Below are 18,561 nucleotides of genomic sequence, written 5' to 3'. Positions count from 1 at the left end.
ATAAAGCAAGAGCCAGAAGGACAAAGGCAACCAGCAATTTAATTCACTTAATGGGTCAAGGAGCTCCAAGCTGAACCACAAATGCATCATTTGATAATGGTAATGAAAAAGACAGCAATCTATATCACAAATAACATTAAGGTAGATTTGGTTTAGAGGCCAAACTGAGTTGATGTGAGATTTATGAGACTAGCTGTCTCAGATATGCTGGGTGAGGGGAAGCTCTGGGTAAGATCTTCCAAACAAAACATATGGGACTTTTTTTAAGTGACAGATATTTGCCACCTAAGCTTATCTTACTGCTCAGGATGCCAATTTTACAAATGGGGGAGGTCACCTTGATGACATTTTGGGGCATTTAATTTCCCAGTCCAGTCTCTCTGGCTGTCTTGCTTGCAGGAGAGTAGTACACACACATACATGTGCATGCATGCACACACATGCACTCACACACAGTTAAACATGGCAGGTGGCTTGAACTGAATTTGTATTAGGGCATGTGTCTGAATCATAACTTAGCAACTGATCCTAGAAAATATCTGAAATGTGTCTTGATGATTTGGATATTGTGCTTCGTGTCTGCAAATCCCTTTACAATATTCCTGCGCAAAATACTATTGGAAAAGTGCTTCATATCCAACCAAAGTTCTCATACATCCTCCACAGTGCATTGCATTGCAAATATGCAGGACATATTAAGCTTTTTTTCTTCTATGATGCCTTAGTCAATATCGGATAGCACTCACAAAGGGTAATGAAGTCTGCTTTCCACACATCAACGTTCCTACGATTATGTGCTGATTGACCTTCACTTGGTGCTACACCTGCAGAGAAAGGGAACCCTGATATGTTGTACAGTGCAAAGCACATGCAAGTCAGGTGCCTTGGAGTAAGCAATGAGCTTATCCCTGCTGCATGTGGTGGGAGGTTTCACTCCAGACTCACTCTTAATGAAAGACTATATTAGTACATGCTGGAGTTGGGGCTTTGGCTTATAATACCAGCTACTGGAAGGGACTGAGACAGAAGGATCACAAGTTCAAAACCGGCCAGGACAACTTAATGAGACCCAATCTCAAAGTAAAAATTTAAAAAAGGGTTGGAGGTAACCAGGTGTGGTGGCATACACTTGTAATCCCAGTGGCTCTGGAGGCTGAGACAGGAGGATTGCAAATTCAAAGCCAGCCTTAGCAACTTAGCAAGGCCCTAAGCAACTTAGCAAGACTCTGTCTCTAGATAAAAAATAAAAAGAGCTGGGATGTGGCTCAGTGGTTAAGCATCCCTGGGTTTATACTTCAGTACAAAAAAAAAAAAAAGGCTTTTCAGCTCACTGAGGCATAAATATGTAACTCTTATTTTTATCCAGTAACTACCTTCAACTGAGCTATGTTAATTCCCTCCTTCCCACTGAGCAGTAACTCTCTTAACAATATCATAGCAGATTTAACAAATTTATGGTACCTGTTAGATACCAGAAAGTCTCATGATCTAAGTGTCAGACACCTGCTCCTTCTTCCTTTTCTAACCTTACTTTCCTTAAATGTCAAGAGGAAGGAAAGGGATAATGAAGGCAGAATTTCTTTGCATGGTTTTCCATCACTAAAACAAAATACATGAGACTGGCTAATTTAAAAAGAAAAGAGGTCTATTTAGTTCACAGTTGTGAATGCTGAAAGTCCAAGATCAGGTGGCTTCATCAATTTGACCTCTGATCGGGGCCCACACTGGCTGCATCACAATTATGGCGATGGCATCAAGGAAGGAGCATATGTGAGAAAAAGAACACATGATAAGAGAAGGCCAGAAAATAGGGAAAAGCCAGTGTTGCTCTTTTTATAACCACCTACTTTGATATGAAGTACCCAGGATCACACAGGAACTACATTAATCCATTCCAAGGATAGCCCTCCAATTACCTAATTACCTCTCTCTAGGTCCCACCTCTTAAGGACCAAGTTTCAGTACCACCACACTGAGGATCAACTTCCAGCACATGAAACTTTGGGGGTCAAAACTGTCGCTGGCTCTTTGCGGTTCCAAAATCCATGGATATTTGTCACCGCCTGCAGCAACAACTTGCACGGGTCTTATGGGTGGTGGAGTGGAAACTGAGGCACTTCTATCTTTCTCTTTGGTGCACTGCTTTCGTGCTTGTTTATAGAGGATAGAGGAAATGAGGTTTACTTGCTTTGAGAGGAGAGAGAGAGAGCCCGCTTATCAGAGAGAAAGAGACTTTGCTTAAGAGAGAAACTTTGAGAGAAAGACAAGCTTTGCTTAGAGCTTAGAGGAAGAGACTTGCTACACCTTAAAGTCCTGCATCCTGTGAACTAAGGGTACGTCCACCCAAGGTGCCCTAGTGATGCGTCTCAGTTCTCCGTTCCGCGATCTGCTTTCCGCTGCTGCACCTACTCGCTGCTGCCGCGTGTGTCTTCTTCTGCTGTTTTCCTGCTAATGGCTGCTGTGTCTCTGTCTCGCTCAGCCTACACTTATATCACCTCCAGGAGGCGGAGAGCAGGGCCACGCCTCTTACGCAAAGATTAGGCGAGACGCTCCGAGCAAGCAATTAGTGCTCGAGAACACATGCACATACATTGTGTGCGTGGACGAGAAAATCACCTGAGTGTGCTTATGTCAATTAACCTCCTCGCTGCCGATGTGATCAGGCGCCATCCCGGCGCCGCCAACATAACACAGCCCCCAACACAAAACCACATTCAAACTATAGTAGGCTCTCTTGAACTCACTCTGGTTCATCTAGTTCCTTCAAATGCTGATTGCTTCCAATTAACAATGTGGTGTTTAGGGGAAAGATGATGGGCTTTAACCCAGCACCCTCCATAACTGAGGTGCTCTCCCAGAAGGCCACCACCATGCGTATGCACCACATTTGTACCTTTGGATCCAGCAGTGTAGCGTTTGGTGCAGTGCACTGGGCAGATCCACAGCTGCTGCTTCTCTGATAAACCTGGTGTTTTTCATGGGGAACTGCTGGGATTGCTGGAGCTCTCATGCCTTCTACATATCACCTCTGGATAACTGGGATGAGATACATCTTTTTCCCAACACTTTATACTACAAGTTATTTCAAGCCTCCTAGCATGGACCATATGCTTTATCCTCATAAGTCTCTAGATTTTAACTCTTTGGATTTAAGTGTATCTCCAAACCTCAGAGAACCCATAAGAGTGTGGGACTGAAGAGAACAATGTAGGCATTCCAGCATGTTCCTCCCATGGCCTTAAATCACTCACTGTTCAGAGCATCCGTACAACCCTGGGAACTGGACAGCTCAACAAAAAATCAAGGAACAAGATGCCACTCTCCACACCTGGAAGTAGCCTGCAGTCTTAATAAGAAAGTCCCTTATAATTCTCTTGCCATCCTTGGATAACATTGCACTTCTCACTCAGCCAGGACTCCCCTCTCTTCCTATTTCCCTGTCCTGAAAGATAGGGAGGTGGCAGGGTAGAAGTGTAGGTGGGGCTAGCAAAGAACCATATTATACCAGCAAATCTGTCATACTCTGGATCCCCAATAAACCCCAGGCAGCAGTACTGGCATCATTTGCTGAAAAGCTACCTTGGAATATGGAGTATGTTGGGCCTTTTTTCTTCAGCTTTTGGTCTTGGCTACAATTATAGATCAGGGAAAAACATACTGTTAAGTGCCTCATATTATAGACATATAGATTCCTGTTGACTTTATCAATGTTTTTATAATATAGTTTTTTAAGTATGTGTCTCCCTGCAGATCTGGAAACTCTTTAAAGGAATATGTCTTCTTCATTTTCTATCTCCATTTCTTAGCACAGTACTGAGCATCTTGTGGGCATGCAATCGATGTCTGATATACTGTTTCCTAATCCCCAACGAAGCTAAAGTTCCATGATCATGAGATGCCAAGCTCCTCACTTTTCAGAAGAAACTCAGGCCCAGAAAGATGAGGTCATTTATCCAAGGGCACACAGCTAGTTGGAATTCCATTTCTCATACAAATTCATACACTTAATGGTGCAGCAGAAGCAAAAGTGAGCCAAGCATATTTGATGACTGGCCTTTGGAGAGAAGAAAATGGGTAATGGAAAACACTGTGCAAATTCCAAAAGTTAATTTTTGCAGATGAAGCACATTTTTCATTCCCTGATCTGGTAGGGTTTGCCAGTGTGTGCCGTGACTAATGCTGGCCCAGCCTAGACTTCCTGTTTTCAGGGCAGCATGACAGATTTGTTGGTATAATTTGGCTTTAATTCATTTCAGGCCAATCCTGGAAACCAGAGGCTCTGTCATGTTTCATTGCAACATTAACTCCATTTTTCTGCCTTCACTCCTTCTATTAATAAGCAGAGGTCACTCAATAGGGCAATCTTAACTGCCTGCTGAAGGTGACAGCCAGAAGTATAAATAACTCTTCTCATTTAGTCTTTTTTTTTTTTTTTTTTCCATTTCTGGGAAAAGTAGTGGTTTTGTTCTTTTATCTCTCAAGTGATTCCAAGGCTGATAAGCTCTTTCAAGACAGATTACATGTTTCTTAGAGAAATGGAATTTCCAAATGGGACAGTACCTGTGGTGCCATCTGATGAACTCACAGTGACTTAGGGTTAATAAAACATTTCCTCTTGGCCCCAGTTGTGTCCACATTTAACCCCTTCAATTAGAGCATAGAATGGTTGGAATCTGAGTATTACTCAAAAAGATTTTCTTCTTCTGCTTTTCTGTAGCTTACTTATTCAGAATTCCCAGAATTAGGATGGGAAAAAAGAAGAAAGACAGGAAGCAGAAGACTGCAGGTATGCTCAGAACCTTCCACATACAAGTGGATTCGGAGAGGCACTCTGGGCACTTTGTAATAGGAAGTGGTTTCTAGCAACAGATCTTTAGGAGGGAAGAGGTCGTATGCCAGTAGCGCTTGGCCTGGATACCTTTTTTGTATTGTTTACCCTCACTCATTGAGTAAAGCTTGATTGCAAAATCTACCCGTAGTCCAAAGTCATTCTTGGTAAAGACAAAATAGCCACAAACCTTTATTCCCTGATGAATCCTGTGTCCAATCATGAACCAATTATCATGGCCAGAGAGAGCAAGAATGCTGATTGACCAGTCAGTACTGTGTACCCACATCCAAATTTATGAAGGGGAAAGGAGAATCTAGTGAATGGCAGGGGCATCAAAGGAGACACAGGAAGTACGGGAGAGTATTATGGTTTAGATTAGCTGTCCCCAAGAAGCTCATGCATGAGACAATGAAAGAACATTTAGCGGTAAAATGATTGGGTTATGAGAACTTTAACCTAATCGGTGCATTAATCCACTTAAATGGATTAATTGGGTGATAACTGTTGGCAGGTAAGGTGTGACTGGAAGAGGTGGGTTGCTGGGAGTGTGCCTTTGGGTGTATATTTTGTCACTGGTGAGCCAAGCTTAGTCTCTCTGTTTTCTCCTTGTTATGTCCTCGACTGCTTTCCTCCTCCACATCCTTCTGCCATGATGTTCTTCTGCCTCATCTGGGGCACAGAGCAACAGAACATTATAGATGGCACAGAGCCATCTATAGACTGAGACCTCTGAAACATGGGAGCCCCAAATAAACTTTTCCTCCTCTAAATTGTTATTGTCAGGAATTTGGGTCACAGCAGTGAAACATCTGACTAAAACAGCTTATTCCCCTGAGGAATGGACACTGAACTGACATACAGCTATCAATTAAGACCCCTATCATCATCCACTTATCAGAGAAAACATTTGGCCTTTGGTTTTTTGGGATTGGCTTATTTCACTTAGCATGATATTCTCCAGTTCTATCCATTTATCTGCAAATGCCATAATATTATTATTCTTTATGGCTGAATAATATTCCATTGTGTATATATCCACAGTTTCTTATCCATTCATCTGTTGAAGGGCACCTAGGTTGAATGAGTCAGACATCATTACCCTATGCACATGTATGATTACATGAATAGTATGAATCTACATCATGCACAATCATAGAAAAGTTGTACCCCATCTGTGTACAATGAATCAAAATATAGTCTGTAAAAATTTTAAAAAAACCTATACATTTTCTACTTATATTTTAAAATTCACTCATTCTTAGGTTACCTAAGATAATTCTGATATTTCATATGACATTTAAGCATTTTAGGTAACGCCTAGTAAATCCATTGGACATAATATTAAATATACTCTTCCAAAGACTGTTAGGCTATATACCTAATATCTAGGACCTACACACAGTGACTGTCTTCTGTGCTTCCCCAGCAAGATGTCAAATTTATACACCAAGTGCCCTATCTTTCCCAATCAATACCTTTCATTTCCCATATTGAGAAATCACATGGGAAAACCAAGTATTTTAGATGGAAAAGATCGGTAAGACCTATTGCTATTGATCAACCATACTTTTATATGGGGATATTTGAAATATCCCAGAATGTTTAGAGAGTCTAAAAGTAACGATTGTCCTTAATCACATTTTCAGAAAATAAACCCACAGCAGAATTTTCTGAGATAAACTCTAATTCTTACAAGGTCTATTTTAAAAAAAGGCTGGTACCTTTAGGTAGGAGCTGAAAGCTAGAAATTTTCTTTTTCTTCATATTTCTCTTTTTTTTTCTTATAATATTAGACCCATAACCATTACTTCTATAGCACAATTACTTATTACTGCAAAGGGGAAATGAGGCTGATTTTCCCATTCATTATATGATGTGACTTGGAGTCCCCAAGGCTACAAACAACGCCACAGAGAGGGAAGAGGCAGCTCCCCTTATTTCCATTTCACTCTTAAGTAAATGTGGGCAGCCAAGAATTATGAGTGCTCATAATGAGGTGTTCTTACAAGATTTAGTATGTTTCTAGGCTGCCTTTCGTATTCTTGTAAATGGGTCTTTCCTCTTCAAAGATCATTTCAGTTGCTTTCCGTCCAAAGATTCACTTAGGCAAGTGCATAACCTAGGGGAGAATAAAAGAATAATAATCCATTTTACCTTCTAATTCACCTCAGCCCAAAAGTACTTAATACTAAAAGAAAGAGATGGAAAGATGCAGTTGTTTAGGGATTGCGAGGAGGATAACAGTGCTTTAAGGCAAGGAGGAAAGAAGCAAAGGCTCTAATTCTTTAAATGTTTGCTTCATTCCCAACACTCTTCTAAAGATGGAGATGACAAAGAAAATGAAAAGCTTTCCATTCCTGGAAGAATCACAAACCAGGAGTGAAGACAAACATGCATTAACTAGAAAAGGGTTTCACACATAGAAGATGTTATTAAATGTTTGTTGGCCTAATCATTTGCCTATAGTAAAATTCATATTCTTACACAGCATCATACCTGGGCCAAACTCTGGCTCTACCACTAACAAGCTGTGTAGTGTTGCTCAGGTTACTTAACATCTCTGTGTTAAGTATTTTGCACAGTGCGTAGTACATAAATGTAATAGTAGTCAATATTGTTGTTGCCTACCTCTCCCCTCATCTGCTGTTCATGTCTCTCCCTTCTTTCCCTGAAAACCTGATTCTGTCACAGCAAAATAATCCTTCTAGACACACTATAATATTTCACCTCTCTAGTTTGAGATCTTCATTCTCTCTTGCCATCTCGAGTGGCCTCCCAACCTGATTGTGAACCCTTTATGGGGAAGGAACTGTGGCTTTTTGCCTTTATAATTCCAACACCTAGCCTATCTCCTAGAACAATTTGTGGAGTCTACACTCCACAAATATTTATGCCCTTGAATTAACTATGTATAATACTGAAAACAGTGTGGATAAACTATATACTACCCAAGTGAGAAAAAAGTGAGGAATCCTTCACAAGGAATGAATCACAGAAGGTTTTCAATAATAACAGATGACCTAAGATGTGAGCATTGAAGTCTAAATTCATCAGAGATAGAGGTGTAGTATATACAAGCACTATAGTTGTCTTATGAGAAGTAGGGGCATGGTCCCCAATGCAAGATAGTGAATAGAAGGACACTTTCTAAGTAGTGAGCTAAATGAGGAAAAGAATGGAGGCACACATTTATTCTTTAAGTAAGAATATTTTTTCACACTAAGAAAAAGCACAATTTGAATTGTTTGGCTTCATTTTAGCTTCTCTCCTACATCCATAATATTTTTGTAAACTCATGAACAATGAGGAAGGAAAGGACCTTAGCTACTTCTCAGACTTTTATTGATAGTGCAAAAAATAACAAACAACTCTCACTGCCATTAAATCCCCCCTTCCATTTTCCAAGCCTCCTTTGCCCCAGCCCATTATTTCCCATAGCCAGTGGGGACCTCTTCCTCATTCCATCCATAACCTGCACATACCTTTCCTACTTCACTTTCTGGTGTGAGCCTGTATAGAAGCTAACCTCAGGAAACAGGCATTTGGGGGGGGGGCAGGAGAATTTTTGCAGGAATTACATCTGTGTAAAAGGTCTATGAAAAGAATCAGTTATTTTTTATTAAAGTGGGCAACAAAATACTCCACTGAGAGGCAGATGCAGTACAAAACTTAAGCCACATCAAACTTTCTATTCAGCTTGCTAGAGCAGAAGGATCAGCCCTGCTGCAGGACCCATGCAGAAGGTACTTGGTTTGAGAAACAGCAAGAAGAGGGGGACAGTGAAAGGAGTAAGGGAGTAGTAAGAGAAGAAGAAAGCTGAAAGATCAGGGGTCAAGGAGGAGGGCACCATGTAGGGATGTGAGGCTGTGGCAGAATCTTTGGATAAACAGTATAGACACACGCCCTTCCTTTATGGAGCAATAGTCTACCAAGGAAAAGAGAACTCAAAAAAGAGTAATCATCAGCATGATAAGCTTTATGAAACAAAAATGCAAGGAGTGGAAGGTATATAAAATAAAGAATATTAATGTGTCTAAGGGGGTCATAAAAGGTTTCCAAGTTCTTTTAAGAAGTGTCAATTTGTCCATAGAAGAACTGGGAATCTAACATTCCAGGGAGAGGAATCAGAATAGGGAAAGGTCTAGCATCAAAAGAGAGTAGAGTGCATTTGAGAATGAAATTCAAATGACACTAAGCATTGGGTACAAGAGGAGAGGGGTGCTAAGAAGTGAGACTGGAAGCCAGAGAGGCTGGTTCTGAGAAGTCCCTGTAAATCATGGCATAGATCTGGATCCATGTCCAAAAAGCAAGAAGAAGCCACTTAAGGCAGTGGCTAGAATTTTAAGAAGGTCATGTTCAATGTGGCTGAAATAAAGAGTGTGGAAGGAAAGGGACAAGAAGTAACACTAAAAAATCAGCAGAGGCCAGGATATATGATAAAAGGTTCAGAAAGGTTTTTCTTTCCAAGAAAAAGAAAGGAAGAAAGAGAGTGAAAGAAGGAAAGATGGGCATCAAGACAGTTTACACCAAACATCTCTGAGGAGTGTCCCACTCTCTCCCACTAACTTCATTCTCTTGACCACGAAGACTGAGATTTGATTTTTAATCTTATTCTTAGCTTCACAGTAACTTTCAACACATGGGTCATTTATACTGTTCTTCTCACATTTACCTAAGTGTGCATAAGAATCTGCTGGTGACCTTATTAAATCCAGATTCTTAATCAGTAAGAATAGGACCTCACATTTTGCATTTTTAACATACTCTCCAGGGATGGCTTTGATACTGGTTCATGAGCCACACTTTGAATAGCAAGGTCATGTACAGTTCTAGAGCTAAAAAGTTTATTTTGGGCTTTCTGAACACAATAGAATTTAAAATACAAAACAAGCAAAAACAGCCAGCAGAGCCTCTTTCACTTTACTGCCTGTTTTCAGAAAACCTGGTTATGACATACTTTCCAGGAAGAGACTTTAGAAGATGTTCAGTGTGTAACTTAATTGGAAGCAATTCAGCTCCAAGATATTACTCCTGTAAGTACCAGTCTGGCCTGTTTCTGACTGTGACCCTACACCACAGTGACACCTGCTGGTAAATTGATGGATTACATTTTAAACTCATTCTCTAAGAAGGCTTTGAGAAAAATTGAATCAAGTGAGGAAAGATTTTTATACTTATAACTTTACCTGAAGTGTATCTTCTGCATGTGAAAGGGATCTTAAAAAATGAGGTGTCTGAAATTCCTTATAAATATTAGGACCTAGGCAATGGTATGCTAATAAGTGCTTAATAACCAGCTCTTCAGGGGAAATGAATGTGTGTGTGCATGTATATCTTCTAAATTTTACCGACATAAAAAAACTTCAGCATATGATTCACAAAGAATGATAAAATGTAAGACACATTGTATCATATATTATTTACAAAAATTAATCTTCACAGGATGCCTTAACTTTATTTTTACCAAACTTTTATATTGGTTTCTGACCTATAATTTCTATTCAATCAAATTTTGACAGAAAGAGACCAAAAATAAATGCTGACTAGTATTCAGTTTAGCAAAGAAACCACTCAAGTCATTGATGGTATAAATGTAATTCTTATATGAATACTGGTTAATATTTTTGTTTGCATTAGAGGATAATAGTGAAACAATAAAGATGTATGACAACTTCACTCACATGTTGACAGATAAACCTTGCTTCTTTGTAGAACTGGATAAGTTTTGAATATCAGAAGACTTTACCTTCAATTTGAGGACTATTCATAATGAAACAGCTATAGAAAGGACTCAATTTTAAGTTTAATTTGCAATTACATTTCTCCATAATTTTCTTAAGCCTAAGGTAATCAACAAAAACTGTAAGTCCAACGTGGGTTTGTGATATTTCCCAACTTTCTTGTTGTAAATACTCCCATCGTGACCACTTGCAACCTACAAATCACAAAATGTGACATTCATAAGATATACAGCATACCATCCCATAGTATTTTCACCATAAGCATACAGCAGACAGAAATAACCTTAAAAGTATAGGTAATAGAAAACTACAGTACAAGTAATTGGGAAGTAAAGAACGCTGAGTATTTTTTAATTTTTGTTCTTATTATAACAGTTATGACTCGGATTTAGAATGTTCCCCAAAAGCTCATGTGTTGAAATCATAGTTCCCAAGGCAACAAGTTTCAGAGGTGGGATTATGATTGGATGATGAGGGCTCTGACTTAATCAGTGGACTAATCCATTTGATGGATTAATCTACTGATAGCTGAGTGGACTACTGGGAGATAGGATCTAGCTGGACAAAGCAGATCTCCCGGGACATGCCCTGAAAGGTCTTATCTTTGTCCTGGCCCCTCCCTTGCCCCTCTAATTCCTTGTTTCCATGAGCTGAGCAGCTTTCCTCTACCATGTCTTTTGTCCATGATATTCTGATTCACCTCAGGCCCAGAACAATGGAGTCAACTGACTATGAACTGAACCTCTGAACACATGAGTCAAAGTAAATCTCCCTTCCTCCAAGTTGATTCATTAGGTATTTTGGTCACAGCAACAAAAAACTAACACAATAATTTTATTTTATTTTTTTTATTTCATTATAAGTCTATATTGTTTCATTTTTAACAGAGATCTTTTAATAACCAACTCACAGAATTCCTAAAAATTTAACAATTGAGTTTTACAAGTCAGTTAAAGTTAGCTCCAGCATCCCACATGGTCTGTGGGATAAGAAGTTTTGAGAATATCATAGAAAGGAATTCAGGGAACCTGATGAGATACTTTATGGATTTATTCCTAAGAAAAATCAGAAAAAAAAAATAAGTTCAGACAAAGTTTTGGAATCACAGTAGAATATAAAGGAACTGTTCCTAATATGGAGAAAAATATGGCTACAATCTTACTCAAAATGGGCAATAACAAGAATATTGAAGGAACAAAGCAAGTGAGCTCAGAAAATGGTGTTGCCCAAAGAGTACAGGAAGGTGATAAGGAAAGACTCCTGGGGGAAGCACTCTCTTCAGTACCTCCCATGCCACTTATCAGCTTCCTGGTTGACAAGTGCGAAAGCAGAAAGTCAGAAAAGGACAGCAAAGTTGTTCAACCCTAAGTGCATGTCCACCAGCAATGGAGAAAAAGGGAGACATTAAACCCTGACCTCCACTACTAACCTAGAATCCATCTACAGAAAGAGGAGGAGGATGAAGACCCGTGCCGTTGGCTTTATATGAGTGGTAAGTCTTAATCTGTTTCACCTATTAGAAAGAGTGACTATATATATTTAATTGAGGTTTGGGTTTTTTAAACTAGAATATTGTGTCTGGTGGCCTGGTTCAGTGGGAAAGTGAGTACTTACCATGCACAAGTCCTGGGTTCAATTCCCAACACTGAAAAAAAGAAAAGAAAAACAGAAAATCTATTGACCAATGGACCAGGAAATATCTTATAAGCCACTGATTCAGTACCCACATTTTGCAGATATTCATAAATTTAATTTGAGATCTCTGCACCCAAGAAGATGGAAAATTATTTTTCCATATTCCTTCTAAAATGTACAACTTTTTAGGGCTGGGGAGATAGCTCAGTCGGTAGAGTGCTTGCCTTGCAAGCACAAGGCCCTGGGTTCAATCCCCAGCACCCAAAAAAAAAAAAAGAAATTAAAAAAAAAAAGTACAACTTTTTACCCTGGATATTGTAAATAAAACAAACATAAGAAGATGCTGAAGGATGGAGAGAAGCTAGACTGGTTAGGGAACCAAGTTTGCTAGGATTGGCATAGAAGAGAGTTCCTGGGTTTTCTGTTTGCCTAAAACATTCCACACTTGGAGTTAAAGATACAGAAAACTGGAAGGGGCCAAAGGATCAGGAAAGGGATTGCCAAGCAATACAGAAAACTTAGACAATAACTTCTCTACTCTATCAACAAACCCCAGAAACTAAAATCAGCAATGAGAGAGGAGACATTACCATAGAAATATAAAGGAGTATAAGACAGTGCTATGAACCACCGTATGCCAAATTAGGTAATCTAGAGGAGACGGATAAATTCCTACAAATATGCAAATTATTAGCATTGAGTCATAAAGAAATAGAAAAATCTGAATAGATCTATATATTAGTTTGCTAAGTCTGCCATAACCAAATATCATAGGCTGTGTTGATGAAGATGTATTCTCTGATAGTCCTGGAGACTAAAAGCCAAAGATCAAAATGCCAGTAGATTTGGTTTCTTCTGAGGCCTCTCTCCTTTGTTTGAACATGGCCAGCTTCTCACTGTCTTCACATGTCTTTCCCTTGTGTATACATATATCTGGAATCTATATATGTCCTAATCTACTCTTATAAAGACACCAGTCATATTAAACTAGGACAACCTGTAACAATTCCATTTTAATTACTGCTCTTTAAAAAGTTTTATCTTTTTTTCCCTTCCTCCTTCTCTCCCTCCATCTCTTCATTTGTTTTAACAAGTGTTTACAAAGCCACCCGTGCCAAGTGCCAGACTACACAGGTGAAAAAGACAGATGTGGTCCTGCTTTAAGGAGCTGACATCCTTGGGGTGAGGATGGGACCAGGATAGAAACAAGTGGGTCTGTTTCTCTACTCCTAGAATCATGGCTGGGTCATTTGATTTGCCTTAGCAACAGGACATTAACAAAGGTGTTGCAAGCAGAGTCTTAAAAAATACTTGTGCACTGAGGCTTGCTCTCTCTCCTGATATATTGGGAGTCTTCTAACCATCACCATGTGAACAAACCCTGGAGGATCAGAGAAAGGTGGGCAAGTCATCCATCCAAAGAGTATGGTATAAAGGTAGACATAGACCAATATGATAGAAAATCCAGAAATAAACCTTCACATTTATGGTCAGATGATTTTTGACAAGGATGCCAAGGCTATTCAACTAGAAAATTCCAGTCTTTTTAACAAATGGTGCTGGAAAAATTAGATATGTACATGTAAAGAATGAAATTAGACACTTATATATATAAATTAACTCAAAATGGATCCAAACATCTAAGGAAAAGAGGAAAAACTATTAAGGGTAAATCTTCATTACATTGGATTGGAAATGATTCCTTGGATATGATGCTGAAAGCATGGGCAACAAAAGAAAATATAGATAAATTAGGTTTCCTTACATTGCCTTCTCAGTCTGTTGATAATGTCCTTTGGTGAAAATTTTATTTTGATAAGACAGAAAATCACTATAGACATACCCTCCTCATGCCAGAACATCAAGTGAGAAACAGATTTCTATTCCTACAAGGATATAATGAGGCACTATTCATGCCTATATGGTATCAGAAAAAAAGGGGGGGGGCTGGAAATTTTATCCTCACTGACAAGCAACAAGACCCTCCCACACACAGTATTAGTGGAGATAATATGGAAAGCATAGTCTTGCCTCAATAGGCAAAAACAGGATGTCTCTATACTTCCCTGCTCAAATGGTTTAGAAAAGATCTAATGAAGAGTCATGATATTCACCACTGCCCAGGAATAAGGGAACCATACCAACTGCAGTATCAATGGAGATCACATGAGAAGTTGAATTCCCACCCCTGCCCACCAGTAACAAAGAGTATTTTCATAGGGTGTCATCATAAGCCAACAGAGATACCAGTGCTCACTACAGATATCAAAATATAATTTTTTAATGTCCAAGTTTCAACTCAAAAATTATTCATTATACTAAGAACCAGGAAGTTCTCAAACTGAATTTTTAAAAAAAGAAGAAAATCAATGGATATGATTACCAATGACAGAAATGATAGAATTTTCTAGGAAATAAAAAAAATGGAGCAGCCACAATTTAAAAAAAGAATGTTTCAATGGGCAATATAATAGCACTTGACACAATTGAAGAAATAGAAAGTTTCAATCAAGGAAACATAAAACTTTAAGAAAGAAATAGGAGATGTAAAGGAGAATCAAATGGAAATTTTAGAATTAAAATATATGATAGGCAAGTTTTAAAATGTCAGCGAATAGGCTGAAGATAAGGATGGAAGAGACAGAGGAAAGGATCAGTGAACTGGAAGGTAAAATAACAGAAAAAACAGATGGAAAAAAAGCACAGTGCCTCAAGAACCTGTGGGACTATAACTGCAGATCTAACTTATGTGCATTTGGAGTCCTGAAAGTAAAGGAGAAAGATGGTAGAGTTGAAAAAGGGCAAAGAGAAATAAGGCAGAAAACTTCCCAAATTTAGCAAAAGACAAATCTACAGATTCAAATTGGCCAAATGCCCAAAAAGAGCCATGTCACAATGATTTTTTAAAAAGCCATATCATCATAATTAAATTTCTTAAAACTAAACACAAAGAAGAAAATGAAAGCATTATAGAATAATGACACTTTACCATACAGGAAAAATGGTTCTAATGACTTGATTTCTTATTCAAAACCCATGGTAGCCAGAAAAAAAAAAAAAAAAAAAAAGGGGGTCATAGTGCTTTTCAACTGCTAGAAGAAAAGAAATATCAACCCAGAATCTTACACCCTGAAAAAATGTTTGAGAAATGAAAGGAAAATCAGATATGTTCACGTAAAGGAAAAACTAGTATTTTGCCAGAAAATCTACCCTAAAGAATGGTTTTAAGAAGTTCTGTAAAAAAGAAAGAAAATTATACTGGAACCGATACTGGAAAATCATGAAAGAAGAAAGAATACACTAAACCATACAGAGAAGGGGGGAAGAGAGAGAGAGAAACCGACCCTTCAAGTTTTCTAAATTATGTTTGTTAATTGAAATAAATACTGTAACATTGTCTGATAAGGTTTGAAATATATGTTTTGTTTTTTCTTTCTTTTTTTTTTTTTCAGTGCTGGGGATCAAACCCAGGGCCTTGTGCATGCAAGGCAAACACTCAACCAACTGAGCTATCTTCCCAGCCTGAAATGCATGTTGATGAATTATTTAAGGTATTTGTACCATAAATTAATAAGGTTAAAGAGGGACCAGAAATGAAGGGGTATTTCTTTACCTCACTCACATTGGTAATATGACAACAGTAGATTGTGATAATTACTGTATGTATGATGTTATACCAAAAGAAACATAATAAAGATCAAATAGTACATTTTAAACACTATAGGACAATTAAAATGGAACACTAAAATATGTTCACATATGCATAGGCTGAGAAAGAAAACAGAGAAATAAAAATCAGAACAAGTGAAAAACAAAAAATATAACAGCAAAAATAAATGTGTAAGTTGTTAAATTATACATAAAGATATGTTACATATAAGTAATCTAAAAACATCCAGGGGAAACCTATCATGTGACTTTAAAAACATGACTCGATTACATGTTGTCCACAAGAAATTTACTCAAAATACAATGATATAGGTATATTGAATGTATAAGATTATAGAAATATCTATCATGCAAACTATTAAAGAAAAGTAGCAATAACTATTAATTTGAAATAGACTGCAGAGTCAACAAGATAAATAGAGATACTATATAATGACAAAAGGGGCAGTCTATCAGGAAGACAACAATTCTGAATGACAGAGCTACAAAATACATAAAGCAAAAATTCATAGAAATGAAAGGAGAAATAAACGATTATATAGTTACAGATGTAGACTTCAACACTAGATCAATAATTGACATAACAACTAGAGAGAAATCATAAAAAACATAGATGTCAACACATATCAACCAGTAGAATCTAGTTGACATTTATAGAACATTCTTCACAAGCAAATACATATTATTTTCAAGTGTTTAATGAATATATACCAAGATACACCATAACCTGAATCATAAAGCTAACCTAGAAAATGTTTAAGTATTGAAATCATACAGAAATGGGTTCATTTACCTCAATGGAATCAAACTAGAAATGAATAAAAGAAAGATAACAAGAATATATTGAAATACTTAGGGACTAAACAACACACTTAAAATTGTCTTTGGGTAAAGAGGAAGGATTGAGAGAAATAAAAAGACTGAGTTAGAAAAAGTAAACACTAAAGTTGTACTGAGGGAAAAGTATATCACTAAATGTATACATGAGAATAAAGGGAAAACCTTAAATCAATAATCTAGACTCATACCTCAAGAACCTAGAAAAATGTGGGAAAAAAAAGAAACAAAAGTAGGGAAATAAAAGAGATAAGAAACCAAGAAAAATGACAATAGAAAATAAAAACACTATTTAAATACAAAACATAATTAGAAACTACTTTGAAAATTTATTCTCCAACAAAATAGAAAATCTCAAAGATACCAACAGGTTTCTAGAGACATATGAATTACCTAAACTGAACCAGGAGGACATACATAATTTAAATAGATCAATTTCAAGGAATGAAATAGAAGAAGTCATCAGAAACCTACCAACAAAGAAAAGTCCAGGACCAGAAGGGTTCTCAGTTGAGTTCTACAAAACCTTTAAAGAAGAGCTCATTCCAATACTCCTCAAAGTATTCCATAAAATAGAAGAGGAGGGACCCTTCCAAACTCATTCTATGAAGCCAATATCACCCTGATACCAAAACCAGAAAGAGACACATCAAGGAAAGAAAATTTCAGACCAATATCCTTAATGAACGTCTATGCAAAAATTCTCAACAAAATTTTAGCAAATCGCATACAAAAATATATTAAAAAGATAGTGCACCACAATCAAGTGGGTTTTATCCCAGGGATGCAAGGTTGGTTCAGCATTCGAAAATCAATAAATGTAATTCACCATATCAACAGACTTAAAGTCAAGAATCACATGATTCTTTCGATAGATGCAGAAAAAACATTTGATAAAATACAGTACCCCTTCATGCTTAAAACACTAGAAAAAATAGGGATAGTAGGAACACACCTCAACATTGTAAAGGTTATCTATGCTAAGCCCATGACCGACATCATTCTAAATGGAGAAAAACTGAAAGAATTCCCCCTAACAACTGGAACAAGGCAGGGATGCCCTCTTTTACCACTTCTATTCGACATTGTCCTTGAAATTCTAGCCAGAGCAATTAGACAGACCAAAGAAATTAATGGAATGCGAATAGGAAAAGACAAACTCAAACTATCCCTATGTGCCAATGACATGATTCTATTTAGAGGAGTTAAAAAAAAATCCACTAGAAAACTTCTAGAACTCATAAATGAATTCAGTAAAGTAGCAGGATATAAGATCAACACTCATAAATCTAATGCATTTTTATTCATAAGTGATAAATCCTCTGAAAGAGATATTAGGAAGACTACCCCATTCACAATATCCTCAAAAAAATAAAATACTTGGGAATCAACCTAATAAAAGAAGTGAAAGACCTCTACAATGAGAACTACAAAACACTAAAGAAAGAAATTAAAGAAACCTTAGAAGATGGAAAGCTCTCCCATGTTCTAGGATAGGCAGAATGTCAAAATGGTTATTTTGACTCCCAAAAGCGCTATACAAATTTAACACAATTCCAATTAAAATCCCAATTATGTTCCTCATAGAAATAGAACAAGCAATCATAAAATTCATTTGGAAGAATAAGAGACCCAGAATAGCCAAAGCAATCCTTAGCAAGAAGAGAGAAGCAGGTGGTATCACAATACCAGTCCTTCAACTATACTATAGAGCAATAGTAACAAAAATGGCATGATAATGGCATCAAAATTGGCAGGTAGATCAATGGTACAGAATAAAAGACACAGAGACAACCCACATAAATACAGTTATCTCATACTAGACAAAGGTGCCAGAAACATACAATA

The 18,561-nt window shown here is 37.6% G+C and overlaps 1 protein-coding gene across 4 annotated transcripts in view; it reads right to left on the bottom strand.

The window, feature by feature from the left end:
* FUT10 (fucosyltransferase 10) overlaps nt 1-18,561 on the bottom strand; it is a 189,220-nt gene that overhangs the window by 38,286 nt on the left and 132,373 nt on the right. The window contains exon 5 of one of the 4 annotated variants that reach the window (XR_013763912.1): nt 6,838-6,950. The exons of 2 other annotated variants lie outside the window; for them this stretch is intronic. Coding sequence is in view for 1 of the 2 variants with exons in the window: in XM_079140669.1 (XP_078996795.1) it covers nt 6,902-6,950 (49 nt within the window). In the remaining variant the exon portion in view is untranslated. Of the gene's footprint in view, nt 1-6,636; nt 6,951-18,561 lie in introns of those variants that run through there. One more of the 4 variants, XM_079140669.1, reaches the window with a different exon arrangement.

The sequence above is a fragment of the Sciurus vulgaris genome (genome assembly GCF_902686455.1).
Source record: "Sciurus vulgaris genome assembly, chromosome: 5".
Taxonomy (NCBI): domain Eukaryota; kingdom Metazoa; phylum Chordata; class Mammalia; order Rodentia; family Sciuridae; genus Sciurus; species Sciurus vulgaris.
This window is presented reverse-complemented; position numbering and strand designations above follow the sequence as displayed.